Source organism: Oncorhynchus keta, chromosome 11 (assembly GCF_023373465.1).
Source record: "Oncorhynchus keta strain PuntledgeMale-10-30-2019 chromosome 11, Oket_V2, whole genome shotgun sequence".
NCBI classification, from domain to species: Eukaryota; Metazoa; Chordata; class Actinopteri; order Salmoniformes; family Salmonidae; genus Oncorhynchus; species Oncorhynchus keta.
The window spans coordinates 23,866,493-23,878,979 of NC_068431.1; the positions used below are offsets into that span (position 1 = coordinate 23,866,493).

A 12,487-nucleotide genomic window follows, 5' to 3' on the forward strand; every position below is an offset into this window, starting at 1 on the left:
GAGAACAAATTGCTTTTGGGACTTTGCTGAATTATCCGTTTAAAATAATGGTGCAGGAAAAAAACAGTGGACTTTTCCAGATTGATATTAGTTGTGTTATATTATGTTGGTTCTGATTGGCGTTATGTTCATACCGTTAGCTAGCTGGACATAATCATTTTTTTGCACCCAGACATACTACTTGGTATCACTTCCTATCTCTGTGCTATTTGCTAAAGGAAATCATTATTAACAAACATGAACGAAGTAATGTAAAACAATGAGAAAACATACATATTACTTCCCAAACACTGGGCCTTGTTACAAAGGGCTTATCATTTGACAATAATAATTAGTGAAAGGTTTCCTATGCAATTTCTGTCTGTTTATAAATTTGTAGAGAATAAACAAACGAAATAATGAATATGGTTCATTAATGATTAATAGACAATTACAAGCTGTTATTGACAGCATATGTACAGTGTTATCCAGTACACAGTATGGTCAATACTTTGACTGATTTTACTGTATAGTGGATGGGGTTTGATCCAAGAGAAACACAACAGCTCCCTATCTAGGAGCTTAGTTTAGTCATGTATGTTGACTCAAGGAATGGAACATTTAAAGTAGATATTGTTTCCCCAGGATCGAAATCTATCTTTTGATCCTCTCTTTGGCACAACTGCAAGATTACAGTTATGACTAATATGCTGTTCATGATGATTTATACACAGATTCGTTTTTGACGGTGTGACTGCACTTGTGTAGGCTACAAAAGCTTTCCTTTCACTTTCAATGGATTTTTTTTTTTCGTGGATGAGTTACAACAGTCATCAGTTCTTCATAAATAAAAGTGCAGACATTGGAAAACTTTGAAGAAATACTCATTTCTGTTTTTAACTGTGGATCAAAAGGTTTCAAGCCACTTTGCCCCTTAGGGCCACTGTACATGGGTGGGGGAGTGGCAAGAAAAACAAAAGTGTTTAGCCTTCTGTCCTAGGGGACAACCATCTTTATAAAACTCACTTTTTACATATAAACAGCACGTTCAAAACCACACCGTAGACTGATGTTTGTGTATTGACAACATTTCATTTGATCTGTATTCAGCCAGAAACAGTCAATCATTGAATATTCCCTTTTTTCAAATGCAATGCACTACATCACCTTAGTTTGTCTTCTCTTAATTTGTATGGTTATTGTGGGGATAACACTGACCATTTACATTTAGAGCAAAGTGGAATGTTGTCTTTAAGTCAACCACGTTTTGCTATATTAGATTGTGATTTCCTGATTTGTTGAGCTTTAACAGACCTTTTCCCTCCAACCCAGTTCACCAGTCTTCACTATGGGCCCGATTTCGACCCGAGTTAAGCATGTGTAAATGGAACGTAATTCCCTTTTTATGTACTTCTCTCTATGCGTATTCTGACGAACTGAAGTATGAGAGTAAAGTGCTATTCACCTGCTATTCGTTTTAGTTGGAGCTGGAATAAATGAAGGTGTGGCAGAGCTGTGTCTACAGATACTCCGTATTCTGACCGTGCCTTAATTCCACCACCTTTACCTGCATGTTCCAAGTGGAAAAAGCATCTACTTTATTTTTTTGATAGAAATACCACCATTCTCCATGCACTGTAATAACTTGACAAGAGCTATGTAAATGAGTAATCCGTTAGGATAATGGAAATAACATTTGTTTTAGATCTATTTTACCTTATAATCACAAATGTGAAACCAGACAAATGTGAAACCAGTAATATGGCAGCAAACTGAAGAATATCAACATAGTGTAACAGTAAAGTTTAAGAAATGCCGTGCCATTATGCATCATTTTTAATTGTAAGGCCTTTTAGCAGGGATGGACACTCGAATGTCTTAATTATAGGCTACCTCGACTTTCTCTGTTTCCATTTCTATCATGTTAAAAATTAGCCATTATAGTATTGACCGTCAGTAGGTCTAATAACCACACATATTTAACTGCCAATTTACTGTTAGATCCCTTCAGTTGGTATAGCCTACATTATCATTCCATTACTGTTAGATCCCTTCAGTTGGTATAGCCTACATTATCATTCCATTACTGTTAGATCCCTTCAGTTGGTATAGCCTACATTATCATTCCATTACTGTTAGATCCCTTCAGTTGGTATAGTCTACATTATCATTCCATTACTGTTAGATCCCTTCAGTTGGTATAGCCTACATTATCATTCCATTACTGTTAGATCCCTTCAGTTGGTATAGCCTACATTATCATTCCATTACTGTTAGATCCCTTCAGTTGGTATAGCCTACATTATCATTCCAATGTTTCCCTTACCTTCATTTGCTTTCTCTGTAAACGCCATCTTGGCCATGTGGTTGTTGCTGAGGATCATTAGTAACAGTTAATAGTATAAAAAAGACATATAGGCTAATGAAATTGTTATGGAGCAGAGTGCAGACCAAGCCATAACAGTTTGAACCCGACGCATGGTCCATTACTTGGCAGGGTCATCACACAGTTCCATGGTTAGTGCAGGCAATAGATGAGGGTATAGCCTACTATTGTACACTATTCTCCCTATTATAATGATATGTACACTATTCTTCCAACATTACCATGGGTTAAAGAATTGAATGTGGCAATTTTTCAGACTGAATCAAACCACGGTTTTCTTTCTTCCGTGCATATATTTAGATGGCTTTCTAACTAAAAGGTACAACGTATTCCAAAGGGATGGCTTAAGATAAATGTACTGAAAACAAGAAAAAACAAGAAAAAATCTGTTGGACAGCAAGTAGGAGATATTCAATGATTGAATTACATTTATGCACCGCGCAAAGGAACCACGCCTGCAAAGCCCGTTACGCAACTTCATTAAGTGCGTAGGAAAGGCGTGCGTGCGAAAGGTGTAATTTCCTAAGTCGGAATTTGGCCCTAGAAAGGGGGCACAACATTAGCCATTTTGGTCTCCAAAGTAGCCTTGTGTGTGTGTGTGTACACACTCCTCTCTGCTGCTGCCTGATAACCATGCAGTTTTGGGACGAACCCAACATGCAACAAACCAGGTGTTGATGGCATTGTGGGGCAGCTGTGCGAAGGCTGATCAGAAGTGACAGCTGTGACATTGAATGGTTCTTATTCATCTGGAAGAAAAGGGGAAGATGTAACAGCTTGAGCCTCCCCATATAGATAGTTGATAGAGATACAGGGGACAGAGATATCCTCAGCCTTCATTATTCCACCCTGTGATTGAGAGAACACTGGGGTCAGGGCTTCTGTCAAAGATTAAAAGGTCGCTTGAGGCATTCAAAATGACTCTCCTTGTAGCACAATGAATACTTACTTTGACAGTGTAGTGCTATATGGTATTTTAAAAGCTTTTTTACAGTGTAGTGCTATATCTTAACAGATGTGTGTGTCAACTTGTGGTGTTAGATGTGTAACCATGTAACAATACATTCAATAATTGTGCAGTCTTTTCTGTTCCAGTGCAGGTTATTTTGATGAAATGCACTTACAGCAGCTTTCTCAATGATGTTTACTTGGGGGGCTGACATGTTGATTACTCACCATAATGGTTATATCATTGCGATTCATGGACTCACTTGATCAAAACAAATTGTTGCCACTATATGTTACGACATGGGGGGGGATAGGCAATGCTATAGCAAACAGTAGACCATGCAGGTAAAGTACATGAGAATCACACATTCTAAACTGGAGGAAACACATGTGGTTCAGTGAATTTCTGCGAGGCACTTTGCAGAATTATAATTGATTGTGACAGTAATTTAGGTAATCAGGCAAAGTAATTAGGAAACCATTCTTAAATCAAAAACCTTTGTCTGTTCAAAAGATATGCAGCTATGAACATCCAATATACACACCAGCTTCATTGTTTATTTGAAAAAGTCCTAAAACAGTGAAAAGACACTAACCTACTGACATTGACAGCATTTCAATCTGGTCAATGCAGCCCTCTGGTCAATGCAGAGGGCTGACTTCTGGGTTTATGGTCTCTCATGTCTTACCATTTAAAGAGAGAGATGACTCATTTCTCTTCACTTCATGTAGTGGGGAGTGCAGAACACATTTCTACATAAACTCAGCAAAAAAAGAAACATCCCTTTTTCAGGACCCTGTCTTTCAGAAGATCATTCATAAAAATCCAAAGAACTTCACAGATCTTCATTGTAATGATTGTTCAATGAACCAAAAACAATTAATGAACATGCACCTGTGGAACGGTTGTTAAGACACAAACAGCTTACAGATGGTAGGCAATGAAGGTCACAGTTATGAAAACGTAGGACACTAAAGAGGCCTTTCTATTGACTTTGACAAACACCAAAAGAAAGATGCCCAGGGTCCCTGCTCATCTGCGTGAACGTGCCTTAGGCATGCTGCAAGGAGGCATGAGGACTGCAGATGTGGCCAGGGCAATACATTGCAATATCCGTACTGACACACCTAAGACAGCGCAACAGGGGGACAGGACGGACAGCTGATCGTTCTCACAGTGGCAACACCTGCACAGGATTGGTACATTGGAACATCACACCTGCGGAACAGGTACAGGATGGCAACAACAACTGCCTGAGTTACACCAGGAATGCACAATCCTTCCATCAGTGCTCAGACTGTCCGCAATAGGCTGAGAGAGGCTGGACTGAGGGCTTGTAGGCCTGTTGTAAGGCAGGTCCTCACCAGACATCACCGGCAACAACATCACCTATGGGCACAAACCCACCATCGATGGACCAGACAGGACTGGCAAAAAGTGCTCTTCACCGACGAGTCTCAGTTTTGTCTCACCAGAGGTGATGGTCGGATTTGCGTTGATCGCCAAAGGAATGAGTGTTACACCGAGGCCTGTACTTAGGAAATGGATCGATTTGGAGGTGGAGGGTCCGTCATGGTCTGGGGTGGTGTGTCACATCATGATCGGACTGAGCTGGTTGTCATTGCAGGCAATCTGAATACTGTGCGTTACAGGGAAGATATCCTCCTCCCTTATGTGGTACCCTTCCTGCAGGCTCATCCTGACATGACCCTCCAGCATGACAATGCCACCAGCCATACTGCTCGTTCTGTGCTTGATTTCCTCCAAGACAGGAATGTCAGTGTTCTGCCATGGCCAGCGAAGAGCCCGGATCTCAATCCCATTAAGCACGTCTGGGACCTGTTGGATCGGAAGGTGAGGGCTAGGGCCATTCTCCCCAGAAATGTCTGGGAACTTGCAGGTGCCTTGGTGGATGAGTGGGGTAACATCTCACAGCAAGAACTGGTAAATCTGGTGCAGTCCATGAGGAGGAGTTGCACTGCAGTACTTAATGCAGCTGGTGGCCACACCAGATACTGACTGTTAATTGTTATTTTAACCCCTCCTTTGTTCAGGGACACATTATTCCATTTCTGTTTGTCACATCTGTGGAACCTGTTCAGTTTATGTCTCAGTTTTTGAATCTTGTTATGTTCATACAAATATTTACACATGTTAAGTTTGCTAGAAATAAACGTAGTTGACAGTGAGATGACATTTATTTTTTTGCTGAGTTTATATCCTGTTGGCATCATGTTGTTTTTATTTAACCACTTGTGTTTTGTTTGTAGACACCAACATGAGCTAAATGGTATATTGTGGGATGACACTACAGTATATAGCCAGAGGGAGACCGAATTGTTTGTGCAATGAATAACCTGTTTTCATAGGACATTTCTGCCTGTCTATATCAGCCTTGTCATTCTCAACTTCCTTTCAAAAAGGTGTAAGCCAATTTCAGACAACGTACAGTCATAAACTGTCTTGGACTATGCAGTCCTTCTTAGTGACACCTCCCCCCAAAAAATATATCCATACTGTTTATGTTTTAATCATGTTTGTTTTGCAGTGCTTGGACTTCATTTGTGACAAAAATTCCATAAATATTTGATATTGTATTGTTCTGCCTCAGAAATGATAGCACACTATGTTACACTGAAGTTGACATTGTTTATATTGAAGGGTCTGTTTTTGTTATTATTCTGTTGCATACAACTGTAAAAATACAGTAAATTCAACAATCACAATGTATGTTTTCATTTTTTTGTTGTTTACTTAAGAAAAACTTATGTTATTGTACAGAGATCAAACAGGACATGACACACCAGTAATCCGAATGTACACCTCAATATTTGGGTAAAACCAGTCAACTATCAACACATACATGAACTTTTTGTTTCCCTTTTTTTACATATAAAAGTTTAGATTGACACAAACTCTGTAGTACTACCATCACCTCAGATCAGCATCCATGTCGACCCTCTCCCTCCCCACCACCCTAGACGTGTCCCGTCTTCTGGTTTTTGTCCAAATGAAGACATACCGCCAATGCACACCAAAAAAAAAAGAAGGGTGAACCAACGATGTTATTGGTAGTTCCTTTTGTTACTTTTCTTCTTCTGGGACCAAGAGTCTTGTTGTTGTTCAGTGCTGAGTAAAGCTGAGGATGAACCGTGTTGCATCAAAACTTGAGCAGGAACAACAAGAAAACAGTCAGCAGGAGGCAAAAGGAGCAGTGGGGCGACAGGGCAGCCCTGTTCACATCATGCATCATAGTCCCGGGACCTGTTGAGAAAAATAGTTTGATATTAACGTCACTAAGGCATCTCAAGAGGCAGTGCTTCCTATACCTATCTTCCCCTCCACAACTAAACCAGTGAGGATTCTATTGGCTTTAACTTACAACTTTAGATGTCTGATTGTTGTCTTTACAGCCCTCTCCTGAAATGTAATTCAGTAACGATAGGCATAGAACCAACAAGATGGATTCCTCCTGCACATTGAATAGGACTGGTTCCTTTGAAAACTGAACACAAGCTCCATCAGACACTGGTCATCTTAACAAAGCATAGCAAGGATCTCAAATAGCTTTTTCCACGCAAACACATCATTCATATCAGAGATGACATACCATTCTATCCCCTTTGATGATCAAAAGGAAGCAAGCAGTACAAAACAAACATTCCCCCAAATCCCTTGGCATGTGAACTGAGGAGCACGACTGAGGCTAGATTTTATTTTTCATGATTGGGCCTTTATAACGTTGAGAATAGAATAGTGTTGGATGACTAAAATGGCTTCTTAATGTGTTTTTCTTGCAGTCTGTTAGTCTTTGTAAACTGCTGGAACTGCAGGCAGAGGAAAAGTTGACCAAACATTGTGGATGACCTGAAATGCTACCCTAAGAACAAATATGTATACTGAGCTATTGTATTCGCTCAATAGCTATTGTATCCAACGAGGCTCAGCTCTTTCACATTACATGCCCCTAGAGATAATCAAAATAAGTTGCTGCTTTTTGTCCTATTTATAGTAACAATGTTAATTTATGGCTTTATTCTACATTACATAACTGCAAGTTTGGTTCACTGTGGAGTATTCTCCCACAGATTAATAAGACCACTGACAAACAAAATATCTATTTGCATTACACCCCACCCCACAGACAGACACATCTACATTTAGGCCAGGATTGAATAAGATCAGCGTTAACCCGCAGTTACCGAAAACTGCACAGCATATCATTGCTTTTGTTTAGGCGATGTTGGAGGTTTAACTGCAGCTGCAGCTGCTCTTGTGGTCATTGTCACAAAACCACACAATATACAGTTGAAGTCGGAAGTTTACATACACTTAGGTTGTAGTCATTATAACTCGTTTTTCAACCAATCCAAAAATATCTTGTTAACAACCTATCATTTTGTGCATGACACAAGTAATTTTTCCAACAATTGTTTACAGACAGATTATTTCACTTATTTCTCTGTATCACAATTCCAGTGGTCAGAAGTTAACATACACTAAGTTGACTGTGCCTTTAAACATTTTGGAAAATTCCAGAAAATTATGTCATGGCTTTAGAGGCTTCTGATAGGCTAATTGAAATAATTTGAGTCAATTGGAGGTGTACCTGTGGATGTATTTCAAGGCCTACCTTCAAACTTAGTGCCTCTTTGCTTGACATCATGGGAAAATCAAAAGAAATCAGCCAAGACCTCAGAAAATAAATTGTAGACCTCCACAAGTCTTGTTCATCCTTGGGAGCGATTTTCAAATGCCTGAAGGTACCACATTCATCTGTACAAAAAATAGTACGCAAGTATAAACACCATGGGACCACACATCCGTCATACCGCTCAGGAAGGAGACATGTTGTCTCATAGAGAAAAGTGCATCAATCCCAGAACAACAGCAAAGGACCTTGTGAGGATGCTGGAGAAAACAGGTACAAGAGTAACTCTATCCACAGTAAAACGAGTCCTATATCGACATAAACTGAAAGGCCGCTCAGCAAGGAAGAAGCCACTGCTCCAAAACCGCCATAAATAAGCCAGAATATGGTTTGCAACTGCACATGGGAACAAATATCGTACTTTTTGGAGAAATGTCCTCTGGTCTGATGAAACAAAAATAGCACTTTTTGGCCATAATGACCATCGTTATGTTTGGAGGAAAAAGGGGGAGGCTTGCAAGCCAAAGAACACCATCCCAACCGTGAAGCATGGGGGTGGCAGCATCATGTTGTGGGGGTGCTTTGTGGCAGGAGGGACTGGTGCACTTCACAAAATAGATGGCATCATGAGGGAGGAAAATTATGTGGATATATTGAAGCAACATCTCAAGACATCAGTCAGGAAGTTAAAGCTTGGTCGCAAATGGGTCTTCCAAATGGAAAGTGACCCCAAACATACTTCCAAAGTTGTGGCAAAATGGTTTAAGGACAACAAAGTCAAGGTATTGGAGTGGCCATCACACAGTCCTGACTCAAACATATAGAACATTGGTGAGCAGAACAGAAAAAGCGTGTGCGAGCAAGGAGGCTTACAAACCTGACTCAGTTACACCAGCTCTGTCAGGAGGAATGGGCCAAAATTCACCCAACTTATTGTGGGAAGCTTGTGGAAGGCTACCCAAAACATTTGACCCAAGTTAAACAATTTAAAGGTAATGCTATCAAATACTAATTGAGTATATGTAAACTTCTGACCCACTGGGAATGTGAGGAAAGCTATAAAAGTGGAAATAAATCTTTCTCTCTACTATTATTCTGATATTTCACATTTTTAATGTCAGGAATTGTGAAAAGCTGAGTTCAAAAGTATTTGGCTAAGGTGTATGTAAACTTTCGACTTTAACTGTATATATAGATTTTTTTAACTAGGCAAGTCAGTTAAGAACAAATTCTTAACCTTTTGGTTACTGGCCCAACGCTCTAACCACAGGTGGTTATATTATTGCATCTATAATTGCTATAATTGCATCCCAGTACACACAATAACATATATTACAACGATATTGTTCTACAACAGTAACAGTAGGCAGTCTTACCGTAGAGGATTATGCTTGCATTGGTGATCCCCATGGTGTTCATGGCCACACACGTGTAGTTTCCATAGTCCTCTTCAGAAACATTCAAAAACATAAGCATGGATTGTTTACCTTGGTTCTCTATCTTAATCCCATTCAGTCCATTTAGGAGTCTGTAAAGAAGAAAATACATTCTTAAAATATTAATTCTGTAATCCCATATTTATCAATAATAAATCCCCATACCCGTGAAATTGAAGGGTATATCTTATAACAATCAAATTTGGCCCGTTAGGCCAGCGAATCTCAACTGATGGGGGAGGTTTTGAATGGGTTGTGAGTGTGTGAGTAAAAAAACAGAGAGAAATAATAATAATAAAAGTTTATGCAAAATACTCCTGTCTGAACTTAAATTACTAAAACCAGTTAGAAAGTGTGTAGAAATGACAATGAACCTACATATTATTTTTAATAATTTGACCTCTGAACTATTTTTCTTCAATCACAATATTTTCAATTTACTGTACAGTTGTTAGCAGCTGGTCTCAAGCCAGTGATCTTGACATTCATATGGGCAAAATTGAATTTTTGAAAATGAAAACGGTGGGACTGTTGTTCCCTTGTCATATAATTCTGACATTTTCTATCCTAATACCATAAAAAAGAGTTTTCCAGATTGCATTTTGGCCGCAGAAAAATGGGATGCGAATATTGGATCGCGACTGAGACAAACTGTTTAAATTTTGGTCATGAGGCCAAACCAGTTGAGAACCACTGCATTAGGGGATACGATTTGAAGGTGTAATCTGGAAACAATGTCAGTATAATCCAGTCAGGTTTGACTGAACAAGTGCCATTGAGGTCGTTGCTGTGTTGGCATTTGTGTATGTCCTTGAAGGTTTCAGCACAAGTACGAATGCTACAGTTGGTAAAGACTATTAGTCTCGGGAACTTATGGACAAAAATACTTTTGAAATAAGTCTCTAAAGCCCTAAAACCAAACACAGCTCATTAGGTCGTGCTGAGACGACTGCTCTGCACCGCTGTACAACAACCTGCGTTGTGTAACATTTTCTCTTTGGCTGCACTGCTAATATTCCCCACGCTTCACTGGCTTGTGCCAGTTCTTTGGGAAACAATCATTTTTTGAAGCGTAGTCATTCATTATAAAAACCCCTGTACTTTCTCAGAGGTTGTCCAAGCAACGCAGCCCATTGACAGAAACAAATTATGCAAAGAAATACAACTCGCCTTTGGTGGCCATGATGGTTTACATTAGAAATTGTTCTCCAAAGAAAGTACTTTTAATAGTAGGTTCTTAATGAGACAAAATTACATTTTGCCAGTGGAGAATAAAACAACTGGGGGATTTACATCTCCTTACAACCAACAAAGGCCAAAACTGACTCTTTTCTAAAAGATCTATTAGGACTTACCTGCGGTCCTCTTTGTACCACTCAAAATCTGCACCAGGAACAGCAGAGGCCTCACATTGGAGCACCCCTTTTTGGCCCACTGGGGTACCTGTACTCCCAGCCTTCAAAATGAAGGGAGCATCTGTAAAATGTATGAAATTGAGGTTATTTAATGAGTTTTATAGCAGTGCATATACATTTATTAAAAATAGACTCAGCAACATGACATCATCACATACAGCGGGGCAACATCCTGCTTACAGAAATCAACAACAACAAAAATGTGCCACTATTGGGTCTTCCTAATGTGGGTATTCCTCACAGGAGGGAGCACGTTGGAAATAGGCTGTTTTGGCAGTCTTGACAGATTGAAATTATGCTTTTGATTTCTGCAGGCAAGAATTCTTTCCGCTGTGTATGATGTCATATTGCTGTGTCTAACTACCTGATAACCATTACTTTGATGTCCTTAAAAGTGAACTGTTTCAAAGAGGTGAAGTATCTACTATCCTGAATAATCTGTAAGGTGCGTCAGTATATTTTCTGTTGATAACAATGTACACTCGAGCTAGCATGCTAAACTTCACGAGGCTTCTAAAATTATCTTAATAACCCTATTTTTTTAAAATGGGCTCCTGAGTGATGCAGCAGTCTAAGGAACTGCATCTCAGTGCGAGAGGTGTCACTACAGTCCCTGTTTGAATCCAGGCTGTATCACATCCGGCCGTGATTGGAAGTCCCATAGGACGGCGCACATTTGGCCCGGTGTCATCTGGGTTTTGCTGGGGTAGGCAGTCATTGTAAATAAGAATTTGTTTTTAACTGATTTGCCTCGTTACATATTTTTATTATTATAAGCTCTTAAAAACAAGCTTGGATCAACAACTGCCTGGGAAAACCATGTGGCTGATAAAATAGCAACAAATATGATGACCATTTAGCTTTGTTTAAATGTTGTGGTGCTTAGCATCATTGTTTGTTTTCATGCTTACAATTGACTGTGACTTTCACTGTCTTCACATCTGGGGCTGAGATGTCATTGGAGGAGATGCATTCATATGATCCCGACTGTTCTTTAGTGATCGCTGTCATATCAACATATTCCCCTTCAGTGACAAATTTGTGTCCTGAAAAATAACACAATAACATCTGTTTTTAAAAAATAGAAAGCATACAGAGGTGCATAAAGTATTACCAAACCCCCCACGATTGAAGTGCAGTTTCTATATTTTTTAATATTTATTTTTCATCTAAAATATATCCCAAAAAGCCACATAACAACTCAAACGTTCATTTCATAAAAATACACAGTTGGAAAGAAGTGGAGTGCGCTCAACTAAGGTGAGTCGAGGTGCAATTCAAAAATATAATCATAATTGAAAAGGAAAAGGCGCAACACTCGCTCACCATCAAACATTATTTGTTTTATTTAATGTTTCGCCTTCTCATGAAGGCCAATGAAGGCCGAAATGTTCATCTTTTAACCTTGCCTAAATAAAACAAAGAATTTGTAATGATGTTGTTATGTTGTGCTTTTTATATTTTTAATATAACAAAGAACCACTCTTGAATTCGACACACACATATGCAAACATACTTCTGTTTTCTACCGGTCTAGCGAGCATGAAACATTACTTACAACCAGGTTAAACAGGTGTGAGATCCAAGATGCATAGAAATCACCCTTTCAAATGGTCTGCAGCATTGACCAAGGTAGCGTGTAGGCTATACATCAGACACTACAACGTGACA

General features: G+C 39.3%; 1 protein-coding gene across 2 annotated transcripts in view; it reads right to left on the reverse strand.

The window, feature by feature from the left end:
• Positions 1–6,044: 6,044 nt before the first annotated feature.
• Positions 6,045–12,487, reverse strand: part of LOC118389959 (opioid-binding protein/cell adhesion molecule-like) — a 351,866-nt gene continuing 345,423 nt past the window's right edge. For both annotated transcript variants that reach the window (XM_035780004.2, XM_035780003.1), the window contains 4 exons: positions 11,728–11,862; positions 10,757–10,877; positions 9,342–9,493; positions 6,045–6,578 (listed from right to left, as the gene is read on the reverse strand). In XM_035780004.2, coding sequence (XP_035635897.1) covers positions 6,475–6,578; positions 9,342–9,493; positions 10,757–10,877; positions 11,728–11,862 — 512 coding nt within the window. In that variant the 3' untranslated portion in view covers positions 6,045–6,474. The remainder of the gene's footprint in view (positions 6,579–9,341; positions 9,494–10,756; positions 10,878–11,727; positions 11,863–12,487) is intronic.